The sequence below is a fragment of the Danio rerio genome, chromosome 9 (genome assembly GCF_052040795.2).
Source record: "Danio rerio strain M-AB ecotype USA chromosome 9, GRCz13ab, whole genome shotgun sequence".
Taxonomy (NCBI): Eukaryota; Metazoa; Chordata; class Actinopteri; order Cypriniformes; family Danionidae; genus Danio; species Danio rerio.
The window spans coordinates 23,195,332-23,209,837 of record NC_141029.1 but is presented as its reverse complement, the minus strand read 5'-3'; the positions used below and the strand labels follow the sequence as shown (position 1 = coordinate 23,209,837).

Below are 14,506 nucleotides of genomic sequence, written 5' to 3'. Positions count from 1 at the left end.
ACATGATTAATACTTGAAAACTATAAAGTCTGAATAAATGATAATAATTTTATTTTATTGTGATGAAATAAAAAATAATAATAAAAAGTGATACACTCTTAATTTCCATAAAGGATAAAACCCATTGTTGTGTAGGCTGTGGTCATGAATATTAAAATTTTCTAAATATTATATTTAGTCAATGCATACCTAAAGCATTCATTTGCTTACAACATGAATAGTGTCTTTCTAATTCACGTATTTATAATGTTGCAGAGGGTGGCAGGTCTTACCACTGTGGGATTGCCGCTGCTGATGAGCTGGCTGACCTCGAGGAAGATGCTCTTACAGTTGATGGATTTGTCGAGGGAGCCTCTCTTTACTATTACTGCTACTGCTAACAGGATCTGCTCTCTAACATATTTCTGCAGACTACAGGGAAACAGAGATCAACAAAAATGATGATCATAAATGATCACAAACATAACATACATTTGCCAATGGAAAACGTTACAAAGTTACAATGTAGTAAGGCAAGAGGAGAACATTCACACCTCTAAAGCCTGGTTTATACTTCTGCATCAAGTGACCTGCGTAACCCACGGCGCATGCAACGGGGTAGCTGTGCATTTATACTTCTGCGTGCTGTCTCTGTTGGTATGCATTACACTTCCGAAACGCTAGTTGGCAGTGAGGAGTAAATGTTCCTCTGTGTCGAGTTTCTTCGCTGCTGTTTTGCTTTTCCTGAACACTTCCTGGATGTACAAGTGGCTCAAACTCGCTCATTTTGAGGCAGGAACTGGCAGACGTGCAACAACTTTAACTATGAGGCAAACAAAACAAAACTTTCCATCCGGAGCTCCTTCACAAGACTCCACACTTGTAAACAATCGCTCCATTGGCCTCGCGCCATTCGTGCGGCTCTCGGTCCCACCCAGACTCGTCAGCACTACCAAGCTGACCAATCACAGAGCTTGCGTTACGCGTTGTTGCGACGTGTAGTTACATTTTTTGAGAGGTACACGTCAGTGACGCCGACGGCCACGGCGAAGAGTTATGCGTCAATGCTGTAGCATACGCCGGCGTTTGACACAGAAGTATAAATCACCCTTAAGACAGGGTTTCTCAACCAATTATATTAATTAACATTTTTCTTTCACGATTTCATTGGGCTTAAACTTTTTTTTTTTTACATTTACAGAATCAAAATATTTGAGGGAATCTGATATTTTTTCCGAAAATAAATAACAATAAAATCAATATTTTTAATCCAAAAAATATATTCTTTTAATGCAATGTAATAATGAAATGTTATTCGTAAAAACAGAATTCTTTAAGTAATATTGTGGACAATCTGTTTTTGAACAATTAACAATGCAATGATCTATTCATAAAAACAGGAACTTGTGGCACTAAAATACTGTTTAATTTCATTATTAAAAGAAATCTTCACCCAAATCAGACCAAAACATACACTTTTAAAGAGGCAGGCTGAATAATTTTAGAGTTTAGAGGTAAAGTCATATTTTGCACATTCAAACACTTACTTGGGTCTCTGTAAGACATAGGTGAGGAGGAATGTTCTAAGCGACTCAATGCTGTTCTTTTCTAGAAGTATCCATTCTCGTACCACGGCCTCCATAATGGCGGTGGCGGCCTGGAACAGCACATAGTCCACTTTACTCGTCTCTGTCGGAAAAAAATAGACAACATGCATGTTTACTATTATTCTTACAGCATCATTTTACTCTAAACCAGGGGTGACCAACCCTATTCCTGGAGAGCTACTTTACTGCAGATTTCAGTTGCAACCCATATCAAACACACCTGCCTGTAATGATCAAGTGCTGTTCAGGGTAATAATTGGTTCAGGTGTTTTTGATCAGGGCTGGAGCTGAACTTTGCTGGAAGGTAGATTTCCAGGAACAGGGTTGAGCACCCCTGCTTTAAGCAATGTTTCTGTAAGTGTAAGGTATCTGTGCTGAGACTCACCAAGGATGTGTTTGCAGACAGCAAAGGGGGATTTTGACTTCCTGAAGGACAGGAATATGTGCTCTGCATGCTGCCTCTGCTCTGTGCTGACCATGGACGGCGGTGCCTGTCAACACATTCATTAGTGAAGTTAATTCCAAATTATAGCCTACTTCAACTTAGGGTTGGGCTGCAGCCCTGCACAGTTAAATTTCAACCCCGATTCAACATACTTACCTGAAGGACTACCTTACTCGAGCCTGAAGGACTCAATTAGGCCCAACCGCTAGAGTGTATTCTATTTTTGTTCCCTTACCCCTTGGCCCTTGAAACCGAGTTTAAAGAGGAAGGGCTTCAAAATTTACCCCTAAGAAATGAGACAGCACTACAGCACCTGCACACATCATCATTTGTCATCGTGATCTCTTGCTTCAGATGAGATCAGACAATCAAGACTGCTGTAGTTATTCCAGTTGTGTTGTTTTTTGGTATTTATCTTTAGGAAATCACTGAAGGCAACAATATCATGTTATCATAACAATGTAACGTGGCAATAAGATAACTATACTGTGCATTTACACAGTGGCCATATTTTTAAACACACAAAAAAAAAACATTAACATTATAGCAGACACTGTAAAAAGGTCATTCCCTAGACTTTTTCTGACAGGGTCATCGATTGACAGAATTAGGTGTCAAAATTAATTGTTTCTTCGGTGCACCGCGATGCAGACGCGGACAATTCGGTATCAGTTCAGTAATAATCATAACCGGTTATTATGTACTGACGTCATTTATCTCCCATGCGCTCTGTCGCGAGGGAGGTGAGCACGAGTATTTACAAAACTCAGCCAACTCAGGTCCGGCCCGTGGCATAGGCACCATAGGCAAATGCTAAGGGCGCTGTACATCCAGAGGGGCGTCAGAAATGAGCGCAGTTCAGTTAGTTTTGTTTTCAAAACAAAAAAAGACAAAGCTGGTTATGTTTCACAGCTGTCTTTCTTTTTTTTTCGCTCGACATTGAGCACTGCTCCGTTTGAGCCCTCGCAATATGTGTTTAGCCGGGAGAGCTCGCGCTGAGATGAGCTCTCAGTAAAGGACCGTCAGAAAAGTGCTTCTTTTTTTCCTTTTTTTTTTTGTTTGTTTTTCTGCTCTGCTCAGCGCGAGCTCTCCCTGTTGCGAGGGCTTAAGTGTGTGTGTGTGTGTGTGTTTGTTTATTTGTTTAGTGCTGTCTATGTTTGTGTATGTGTTTGAATGAGAGACAGTGTGGTGCTGTGGCTGTGTGTTTATACAGACAGCTTGTTATAGCCTCCCCCCTAAAATATAACACTGTATATAGAAAGCATCGTCAATGCACCGTGATGCACCGAGATATCGAATTGAACCGAAGGCAAGATAATCGTTACCGAACCTAACCGTGAGACCAGTATAGGTTCACACCTCTAGACAGAATGTTGTGGGACTGCTGTACAGGAGTTATTATTAGGGATTATAGATCAATAGAAATTTAGCGTTTTTTAGTTTAGCTTTTTTTTTTTAAAGCATGACGGTAAAACATGAATGCAGTTATGAATTTATTAAAACATGTGCTTGTTTGTTGTAAAAAATTTTAATAATGACAAAAAAAAATTTAATTTGTGGAATTCCTTACCTCCGGTGCAGCTATGCCATTTCTTACTCCTTGGTTTAGAGTGTGGGACTGGGGGCAGTGGAAGGACTAAGGGGTAGAATTGGGATTGGGCCTTAGTTTGATCAAGTGTGTTTATTAGGGTTGGAAGTAAACTGTGCAGAGCTGTGGCCCTCCAAGAACCAAGTTGGACACCTGTGGGCTAATTGGATGGGCTAGATAGCCCTTGAAACAGTTTTAACAGGACCACACTAGTAACCAAGAGTTATGAAAATTTCCCAGAAATCATCAGCAACAAGGCTGCATGCGTAGGTGAGGAGATGCACAAACTAGTATTTTTGGCATTATTAAGAATTTTTACAACAAACAATCACATGTTTTAATACATTCATAAACAGCATTGATGTTTTACGGTCATTCTTTAAAAAAAAAAGAAACATAAAATTTCTATCCATAATTCATAATACTAACTCCTGTATAGCAGTCCCACAACATACTTTCATATCTGACACTCGATGACACTCAAATACCCTGTCAGTAAAGTCGAGTGACTGGGAATGACCTTTTTACACTGTATGGTATAACATTAATGTTGCTTTCTTGTGTTTACATAGATCTATATGGCCACGGTGTAAATACATAGTAGAGTTGCAAGCTTTTTGCCACATCACATAATGTAATAATGTAATGATAACAGGGGGATATTGTTGCCCTCTGTGATTTCCTAGATAAACAGCAAAAAAGTAATGCAACTAGAATAACTACAGCAGTCACATCACTCATTAGCATATCTCAAAGAGCTCGCAATGACGTATGATGACTTGTGTGGGTGTTGTAGTGGTGTCCCAGGTCAATGTTTAAATCATTCCCCTTAACACTCTGCTTCAAGGGCCAAGAGGATGGGGTAGCAGCGGTAAAAAAATGAATTGGGATTGGGCCATGGTCTTTTAGCAGACACATTTGTTTAAAACGTCAATAATTATATACAATTCAATATTTTATTTGTTAATGTTGCTAGTTTCAAAAAAGTACCAACAACAGATGCTACAAAATTAGAGGATGCTGGTAAAAATACAATACTAAACAATGTAAATCTTAAACAACATTAACAAAAAATTTATTTCTACATTATAACAATAACACTAAGTAAATAAAATCACAGAAGTACTAACAATTACGACTGCCCCATCCAACAGTGATGACAGAAATAAAGCAACCCGTTTCCAATGATTGTCAATGAAGCAACACACACACACACACACACACACACACACACACACACACACACACACACACACACACACACACACACACACACACACACACACACACACACACACACACACACACACACACACACACACACACACACACACACACACACACACACACACACACACACACACACACACACCCAGGCCTGTCTCCTCTGTGAACACATCCCACACTTGAGTCATAACATTTAACATCACATTCTGTTCCTAATTACAGCACAGCAGTCATCAACCTCACAGTGACCAGACAAGAGAGAGGGTGGCATCATTTCACACATCCACACACAGATGCCTTCACAAGGCCTGGTAGGAATATAAAACAAACCCAAGCTGCACAAGAGAAACATCTTGCCTGTACAGACGAAGCTTTAGCAGCATGAATGAGCCACAGGACATCATGTCACACTGAACAGTTACTGGAAACCTCTAGGACAGATTACCAGCAGGAGGCACTGGAAAAAAAATGTGCCACTACGCCATTTGTCCAATACATAAATATCAAATCCTATCTCCTGCTGGTTGAAGACTGCCTGCCTGCCTGGGCTACAAGAACAAGAGTATAATTACAACCCTATCAATTCTTGTGAATCCTGCAGAGTTCTGCTTCATATGCTTCAATTTAGTTTAAAGCCATGAACAAGATATTACTACAGCATATTAATAAAGTGTTTCTCAACCATGTTCCTGGAGGATCACCATCTCTGCACATTTTCCTAGTCTCCTCAACTAACACACCTCATTCAGATTATCAGCTCATTAACAGTGACTGAAAAACCTGTAATGGGTGTGACAAAGGAGACATTTAAAACAGGCAGTGTTGGTGGTCATCCAGGAAGGTGGTCGAGAAACAATTGAGTATCTATATTATTACAACCAACTTTTTTTTTATAGAAACATGAACACAAAATAAATTATAAAAACACAACCTGCATATGTAAAAATGGTAACACTTTAGTTTAAGTAGCAATACCAATTAATAACTACTGATTAAATGCAGAAGAGAATGAACACCCACTGTCTTAAAAGCAGGTAAATGCTTATAATTAAGACAGTGCCTGTTCATAGTACTTATAAAGTGTGATGTTATTCTACATGCCTTATCTTACTAACTATTAATAAGCAGCATATCAGTCATTTTTTTAACTAAAAGTCTTAATCAATGATTTAATAGAGAGATTTGTACTTTAAAATAAAATATGACCATAAAATTATAGACAAAGCCCAAGAAAACCACGTGTTATGCTCTATTCAGTGGTTCTATTGATTACTTTGGTAATACTTTCTGGCTAAATCAAAGCAAAGCAATGACGCATGTTGACATAGATATTTATTGTGAATACTCAACTGTAATAAATATTAAGGCTGTAGCAATCTAATCTACTAATTTCATTTAGTTTATCAGTATGACATTCACTTTTAACCGAGCTTACGCACATGTCACGGTTAGTCATGCCTGTGGCGGTGCTGTGACAGACTGGTACACACACAATGGCTTTGTTTATTTTTGCAGATAAAAAGCTCTTCTGCATTTAATTTAGGGTTTTAATACACTCAACCATATAATGGGTGTACATTTTTGAAGACATTTTAACCCCTGGTGGAGAAAAATCAAGAGCGTTTATCTCTAAAAGTGCTGACAGGAACATGTGTGCTCATCCTGAAGCCCCCTAACAAAGTTTAACGTGACATTAAACACAACGTTATGTTATCAAATCATGTTGATGTTTAGAATGATCAAGAAGAGCTTCAGACTGATGCATTATAGGCCCTGGTTTGTAAATGGGTTCTGTGCACTTACAGAACTGTTTGAAAATGCCTTCAATCAGATTCTGCTAGTAGACAGTGTAGTCAGACATGTATGAACAGCAACAAATAACCACTTAATCTCAGCCTATACTAGGGCTGCATGATACTGGAAACATCTGAAATTGCATTATTTTATTTTTCTGTGATAAATATTGTGATGTATACAATTTTTACAAGATGATTTAAATAGCTCTATTTGACAGTTTTCTGGGAAGTCTAATATTATTCTGGAACAGAAACTGAATAATCACAATGCAAAAATACTTTAACTTTTCTTTGTCTCGTTTCTTGTCCAAATCAAATATCTAAAAATAATCTTGTAGATGAAGTAAAAACAGTTTCGTTTTCACCTTCAGAAGAAAAGTCAAACTTGGGTGCTTTTCCTTAAAACAAGCAAAGTTATCTGCTGATTTGGTCTTATTTTAACTTTAAAATTCAGACAAGACAAAAAGTAAGATTTTATTTTTACATAAATAAATAGAGAAATACAATAAATCATAGCTACAGCTCCAAAAAGGGCTGCACAATATTTCAGCATTGATATCGCAACGTGTGTGTCTGCAATAGTCACATCACAGGATCTACAATGTTGAGTTAGCATAGTTGATCAAAAGTTTTGTGGAGTCATGGCAAAGTACAACTCTAACAGGCTGAAAGTTAACCTGCATGTATTTTAAAGGCACGTCAAGAGAGTTTAAAACATTGACAAAAAAAAAGTTAATTTGTAACTTTAAAGTATAATAATTTGACTGAATTATTAATATAATAAAGACTTTCAGGGCTATTTTAGATTTCATTATTCAATTTCTGTTCCTTAAATACTTTTTGACTTTCTGGAAAACCATACAGCACTGTTTGTTTGACGCTTTTTCTTTGCTCTATTATATTACTTTTCCCTTACAAAATCTACCCAAATCAATCTAAATAAATTTCCAAATAGAGCTATTCGAGATATCTAGTGAAATTTTATTCATATCACAACTTATATCACAGAGAAACAAAACATTGCAATACCAGATTTTTCCAATATCGTGCAGCCCTAACTCCAAACATCATATATTTTATGCCCAAACTCTCTTGAAATGCTCAGTCAAAGACCTTAAAACACATGTAAATTATAAACATTCACGTTATTGTGGTTAAACCTGGCAGTGACTCTACAAATCAGATGTATTGTGTGGCTCCTGGTCAACCATAATTCAGACTCAACATTGCATATCTTGAGCTGTGAATATTGTGATATCGGTGCTAAAACAATATGTTGTGCAGCCCTAGCCTATACAGACTTAATTTCTACACATTAGAAGGCAGGTTAAACTTTGCCATCTGAAATTACAAGTCTGATTTGAAAGCAAAAAAAAATGTTAAAATATATTTAAAAACGTACTTTTACCAGTCATGATTCAAACATAAGCTCGCAGCTTTGCAGTTATTGCAGAAGAAACAAATGCTACTGCCCTTCATTTCATTTGCTGTAGTTTCCAGTCATGTTTATATGCAAATTCTGAAAGTTTATATTGCAATGTTAAAAACCAAAGGTAAAACAACAAACTGACAACCTTTCCCATAAATGCTTCTCAAAGAAATCAGGAAAGTGGTTGAACTTGAAAGTCGGGGAAAAAAACAGATTTACAAAAAGACTTCAACACTCATCAATGTGTTGACTAATGTAACAAAAGTGTTTTATATGTCATGATTCTACACTAATCAAACTGCCCTTAGGTTCTAAAAAAAGTGAGAAATACGATCACATATGAATGAGTACATTTCTGCGTACATACTTTAAAAATAAACAAAATATAGCCCTTTAAATGTGGTCAATATAAGTAAGGTATGAATTTACTGAATTTAGAGAAATGGTAAAATATCCTGATATATATTCTGCCATGTAGGCCAGCCATAACTCAGTGATCAATCTGCTGTACAAGCATGACTGCAGTGACATCAGTGAATCTGATGCTCCACAACAACAAATCAATATCTGATCTCCACTGTTACAGTTTGACCGTTCTGCAAACTGAAAAATAATAACAAAACCTAGACTTTTCTGACTTCATAAGCAATTATCTATACAGATCAGTGATTGACTGACCAGGCTCCAAGCTAGATAAATGGAGAGAGAATTTTTTTTATTATTATTTATAAATAATAGGATTTCATGGCAGAGAAATAAAAACAATATTGATGGAATACAGAGCTGCACGATATTGGGAAAAATGTATGTTGCGATTTTCATTTTCGTTTTTTCGCAATTTATATTGCAATTTTTCTAAAGATAGCTTAATGATTCTAGATTGATTGGGATGATTCTGTAGAGGAGTGCATAATATATATATATATATATATATATATATATATATATATAAATATATATATATATATATATATATATATATATATATATATATATATATATATATATATATATATATATATATATATATATATATATATTCAAGTGGAGAAAGAGCAAAAATACAAATGATGCATAAATAAAATAATCAAATGTACAAAAAAGCTGTATATTCTTCATAGAGTTAAAAATGATATACAATTCATCTTTGTCAAAGCAACAAAAAAATAAGTTTTCTTGTGCCTAAATGCTTTAAACTTGCTTAACTTAAACAGGCCTTAAAACACTTTCACTTTATACATTATGGTTAAACTTAAACTTGTAAATAAAAAAAAAATTACAATATTCTCACGTGTTCTAAAATGATATACCTGGTCAACTATAATCTCCTGCGATGTGACTATTGCGTATTCATACATTGCGATATCGATGCTGAAACAATATACTGTATGATACAGCCCTAACAGAGAGCATTTATGCATACTATAAATTGTGAGCTTTACAGTTAGCTTTTCTTGCATGGAGAATTATGCTGTGGCCACCTCCACCAAATTTTGTACCACCTCCACCTTTTGAAAAACATCAGGCAATCACAGCTACCCACAGTGACAAAGTGCTGATTCAGGGTCATGTGTTTAATTACATTTTTCAAATAAGAACGTTTACAAGAACAGTGCAAAATGTGTTTGTTTCAACTAGGTTTAATAACTACTGTTTAATAATAAGCACAGAGAGCAGTTATTATGTCATCTGATGCGTAAAATTATCTCTTTCTTAAAAAGCATGGGTTCTGATTGGCTGTGAAACTTTTAATTACATTTAGAGTGTTTATTTCATTCAGTTTTTCATTTTTAAAAAATTGTCTTTTTGTTTGAACAGCCATTAAAAATGTTTGGTTTGTTTGTTTTAAATGCAGTTTTATTCAGCAGGCACGAGTTAAATTGATTTTTTTTTAAAAAGAAGTAAAACTTAAGTTTCCATTTTACAACAGTTTCTTTAAAAATAAGTCTTTATAAAGATATAGTGAAAAATACTTTCACCAATTTCTGTATTCCGATGTATAGATGAAGTGTGGAAAAGCATAAGAGACTGTAAAAAATGTATCAAGCCTAAATACTTTGAAAAGAATAGTAGTACTTTTCCCCAGAGTAAACGAGTATTTAACATATTAATAAAAATGCAAAAAAAATATTTCTGGAAAATAATAGATTACTTTAGCATCAGCCAGTAACAATTCCCAATCCTTACTGACTTCTTAAATTGATTACCACCACAAATGAAAGCTGTTGCTGATTTCATTTCTAAAATTCTGTCACAGCCCTGTCATTCGATGGTGCACTCATTGTTCATTTAATGGGCTATATGCACAACTAGTGTATTTCAGCCATTGATAAACACCTGGCTTAATGTGACAATTTTCAATTTTATAAGATTCCATTTACAGCATTGATGTTGAAAGGTAATGACAATATATTGAGTTTAACGGACGCAAGCGTTTATTTAGTTGTTCAAGCGTAAAACAATATCTAAAATCGTCAGTACCAGCAGGCTAGTGCAGAAACTCTATTGAAAATACTGTAATAAAATAAATTGTCATATTCCAAAGAGATGGCGAAGCCCTGGCGCTGGCTGGCTGAAATTAAAAGTCTGTGTGCATATACCTCAATGTTCATACAATTACTTAATGCAAGCGTTTGCTGTACTTTATATTTGCCTCATTTATTTCCAAATTTCAACACCAACTATTAAAAACAGAACTCTGCAAATGCCTCATATGTAAAATTTAGATCAATATACTACACTAAAATATTCTAAGACAGTCACAGCCAAGCTGATTCACCAAATAGAAACAGAACAACAAATGAAGAATAATGTAACTTATGAAAAGTGCCATGAGATCCTAACAATGCTTTAACTTCACTCGCACATAAAACACATGCTTTATTCGAGTTATCGGTCCTTATATGATGAAAAGAGATGCAGTCTGGAACAACAAGCAGGGGAAACACTACCAGTGGACAGCACAGGCCATCATCTAACTACACATGTCCTGCTCTCAACTTTCGGCTAGCTCAACATGTAGCTAGTCAAATCTTACAGCTGCACAATAGGAAAGATATTGAGTAATTAAGAGATGAAAGTGAAGCTAGAATCTCTCAGTTGTTCCCGTAGTCTCGCTAAACATGTGCTCTCCCTCAAACATGCGGCTGAATCAACAGCGTGTGGAAGTGCAGCAGCTGATAAAGAAACTCCAGCAGACACACTTCAACTCATCCAGCGCGCTTTTCCAAGGCTGGAGAATCAAACTAGGCCTCTGGGACACTTCACCTGAGCCCAGGGCGACTGTTATGAACCGCGAGCCTGTCACCAGAGCGCTGCTGTTTGGCGGAGGCGATGAAGAGGATGATGAAGGTGATGATGTGTGCCCTGGGCTTTTGCGGGATGGAGCGAGTCGAGCACTGCGCCACGCTCCGCTCCGCGTTTACCGAGACTTTCCCCGCCAACCGCCGAGCAGCGAGACCCGCACATGATGAACCCCCCACACAGAGCTAACAGCACACTGACAGAGATGTGAAAACAGAGGCGAAATGCTCACCATTAAAACTTTGGCAGCGCTTTCCAGCTGTGAAATCACTTCTGGTGCACCGACCGCCGCCATCATGGTCGTTCTTCAGTGACGCGCCATGCACTGCATTGTGGGATTAAGCAGCACTTCGGGCCAGCGAGTTCACGGGCACTTTTTGGCAGCCACCACTGATGCCCACATAAAGGTTATGTAATGCGTGATATGGCACTGGATGCCTTTTGATCACTTCGTCGTATTGTAATAGTAAGTTTATTCGTTTGTTTTTCTATCAACGCACGTGTGTGTTTGTTTTCATTTTCAGGGGCGGATTTAGTGGTTTTGGGGGCCCAGAGCAATTCCGGTGTGGGGCCCGTAATTTCAAATAGGCACCTATGTACTTTAATTTATTTTTAATTTATTTATTTAGCTGTCTTTTTCTTCTTATTTTACTCAATCTCATTTTCTACATTTGTCTTAATGCAAAATAGTAATAACAACATGTAAAGCATCTTGTACAACGTTTAAATTATTTGCTTTCTTAAAATAAATTCACAACTATAAACAATTTCGTTTGTAAAACTAAATCTTTACCAAATTTGATAGCTGAACTGCTCCATGATTGAGGGTGGGGGACACACTTGTGCATTTGTGATGTACTCAGTGGTGGAAAGAGTACTGAAAAAGCATACTTAAGTAAAAGTGCCATTACTTGCCTAAAAATGTAGTGTGGGTAGAGTAAAAGTACCTGCTGTAAATATTACTCTAAGTAGGGGTAAAAAGTAGCCTGATGCATTAGTAGTTGATGCATTTACATGTAACTTGTAGATGTGTGTGTGTGTAAAAATAACATTCTGTAGTGCATTTCGTTATTGCCCTGCAGGCACACAATTACATAAGAAGTTAATATTAGGTTAGAATTAGGATGTGATGTCAGGTGACCAAAATTCAATGTCTAGCCAGCGTCTAAGGATAACATTATTTTGATGTCCAATAATGACATTAAATGACGTTGATATTTGGTTGATTTTAGGTTGGTAAAAAGTGACCAAAATCCAATGTCGAGCCAACATCTTAAACCAACATCCTATTGACGTCAAATAGTGACATTTATTCATCAGTTATGGCAACTAAAATTCAGCGTCTGATAAATGTCATAGTGGTAACGTCGACACAACGTCAAGCTGTAACATCATTAGACGTTGATATTTGGTTGGTTTTAGGTTGGACGTTAGACATTGACATCGGGCTGACGTTGAGTTCTGATGTAAACCCGATTTTCATTTCCAAACAAAATGCAGCGTACCCACGGCGTTAGGGTACAATTTCAATCTGACGGCATATTGACGTCTTGTGCCTGCTGGGTGTTTAAGGCCATTTCGGTCATCATAGAGTAAATATCCATCATCTTCTCATCAGTGACATCAGTGCATCTAAACCAGGGGTGCCCATACTCAGTCCTGGAGGGCCGGTGTCCTTCAAAGTATAGTTCCAATCCCAATTGGACGCACCTGGGCTAGCTAATCAAGCTCTTACTAGGCTTTCTAGAAACATCCGTGCAGGTGTGTTGAGGCAAGTTGGAGCTAACATCTGCAGGACATCGGCCCTCCAGGACTGTGTTTGGGCATCCCTGATCTAAACAGTTTCTGGGTCAATGCGTGTAAAAATTTTGAACATCTTCTTGGACACTTTTAATGCTTCTAAACAGTTTGCTGCAATGTAAAGTGCACATGTCTTGAAGTAGTTCACTGATGCAATTTACCTTCTATGTGTGATTTGACTGGACAGGAATTACAGGACTGATTTTTCTAATTCCCATAGATGAAAAAAAATATAAAGTACTGACTGCAGGTTGAAGGAAAGTAGTGGAATAAAAGTACAGATACTGCACTAAAAATGCACTCAAGAAAAAGTAAAAGTACACATTTTTAAAACTACTTAGTAAATTACAAGTTCTGAGATAAACTACTCAATTACAGTAATTTGAGTGTTTTTATTTAGTTACTTTACACCACTGGATGTAATAAACATTAAACTTATTTTTTAGACCAGGTGTGTGGCCAAACTCGGTCCTGGAGGGCCGGCGCCCTGCAGATTTTAGCTCCATCTTGCCTCAACACACCTGCTTGGGTGTTTCTAGAAAGCCTAGTAAGAGCTTGATTAGCTAGCTCGGGTATGTCTGATTGGGGTTGGAACTAAACTTTGCAGGACACTGGCCCTCCAGGACCTAGTTTGGCCACCCCTTTTTAGGCTTTAGACCCTCATTATACAAAATATGATAGAAATTGATGTTTTATATAATTTATACGTATAATTCTAGGTATTTATTTGGGGGCTCTAGATTTCCTGGGGCTATAAGCGGCCACTTACCTTGCTTATTAGATTTGGCATTTATTCCTCCCAAAATAAATAGTTTAGTGAGCAGGTGCACTTTATGCAACAGATAAATTAATAGAAACGCTTGGCCTTTAAAAGAAGAGTTTCTCAAAGTACTAAAACATTAAGCAATTGTTGACACCATAAATTCAGTTTGTTTTTTTTAGACTTGTTATAGTTTAAACATGGTATTTGTAGTAAAACTGTTCATTCAAATATATTGGTTACTACACTTTTACTATTACTATACCAGGCTCATAGCCAGGGGGTTCAGGGGGTTGGAAAGACCCACCCCTTCACTGACAAAGTCTAGAATTTGACCCCTATATGAGCTCATTTATTCCATATTTGACTGCTATGCCATCATAAATTGTGAAAATTATAGATAAAAGAAGGCTTTAAGACAAATATAATTGTAATTAAGTGGCCAAATTCTGATTGAGAAAAGTTTAATAAGCTTGCCATTTTTTAATTGCCCATAGGCTACAATTTTATTTTAAAACAAGTTTTACCAGATTCCTATTTTTTTAGATGATGATTTATAATATATATTTATT

At 36.8% G+C, this 14,506-nt stretch overlaps 1 protein-coding gene and 1 long non-coding RNA gene across 2 annotated transcripts in view; one reads left to right on the top strand and one right to left on the bottom strand.

Moving 5' to 3' along the window:
- The window catches only part of xpo4 (exportin 4), a 50,864-nt gene extending 39,160 nt beyond the window's left edge, over positions 1 to 11,704 (bottom strand). The window contains 4 exon segments of the mRNA NM_212674.2: positions 273 to 411; positions 1,527 to 1,668; positions 1,972 to 2,077; positions 11,607 to 11,704. Of these exon segments, the coding sequence (NP_997839.1) occupies positions 273 to 411; positions 1,527 to 1,668; positions 1,972 to 2,077; positions 11,607 to 11,672 (453 nt within the window). The 5' untranslated portion in view covers positions 11,673 to 11,704.
- On the top strand, positions 3,099 to 7,929 carry LOC147842343 (uncharacterized). The gene is made up of 3 exons (XR_015499356.1): positions 3,099 to 3,406; positions 4,126 to 5,880; positions 6,154 to 7,929. It is a non-coding gene; the product is annotated as an uncharacterized LOC147842343 (long non-coding RNA).
- Positions 11,705 to 14,506: the final 2,802 nt, after the last annotated feature.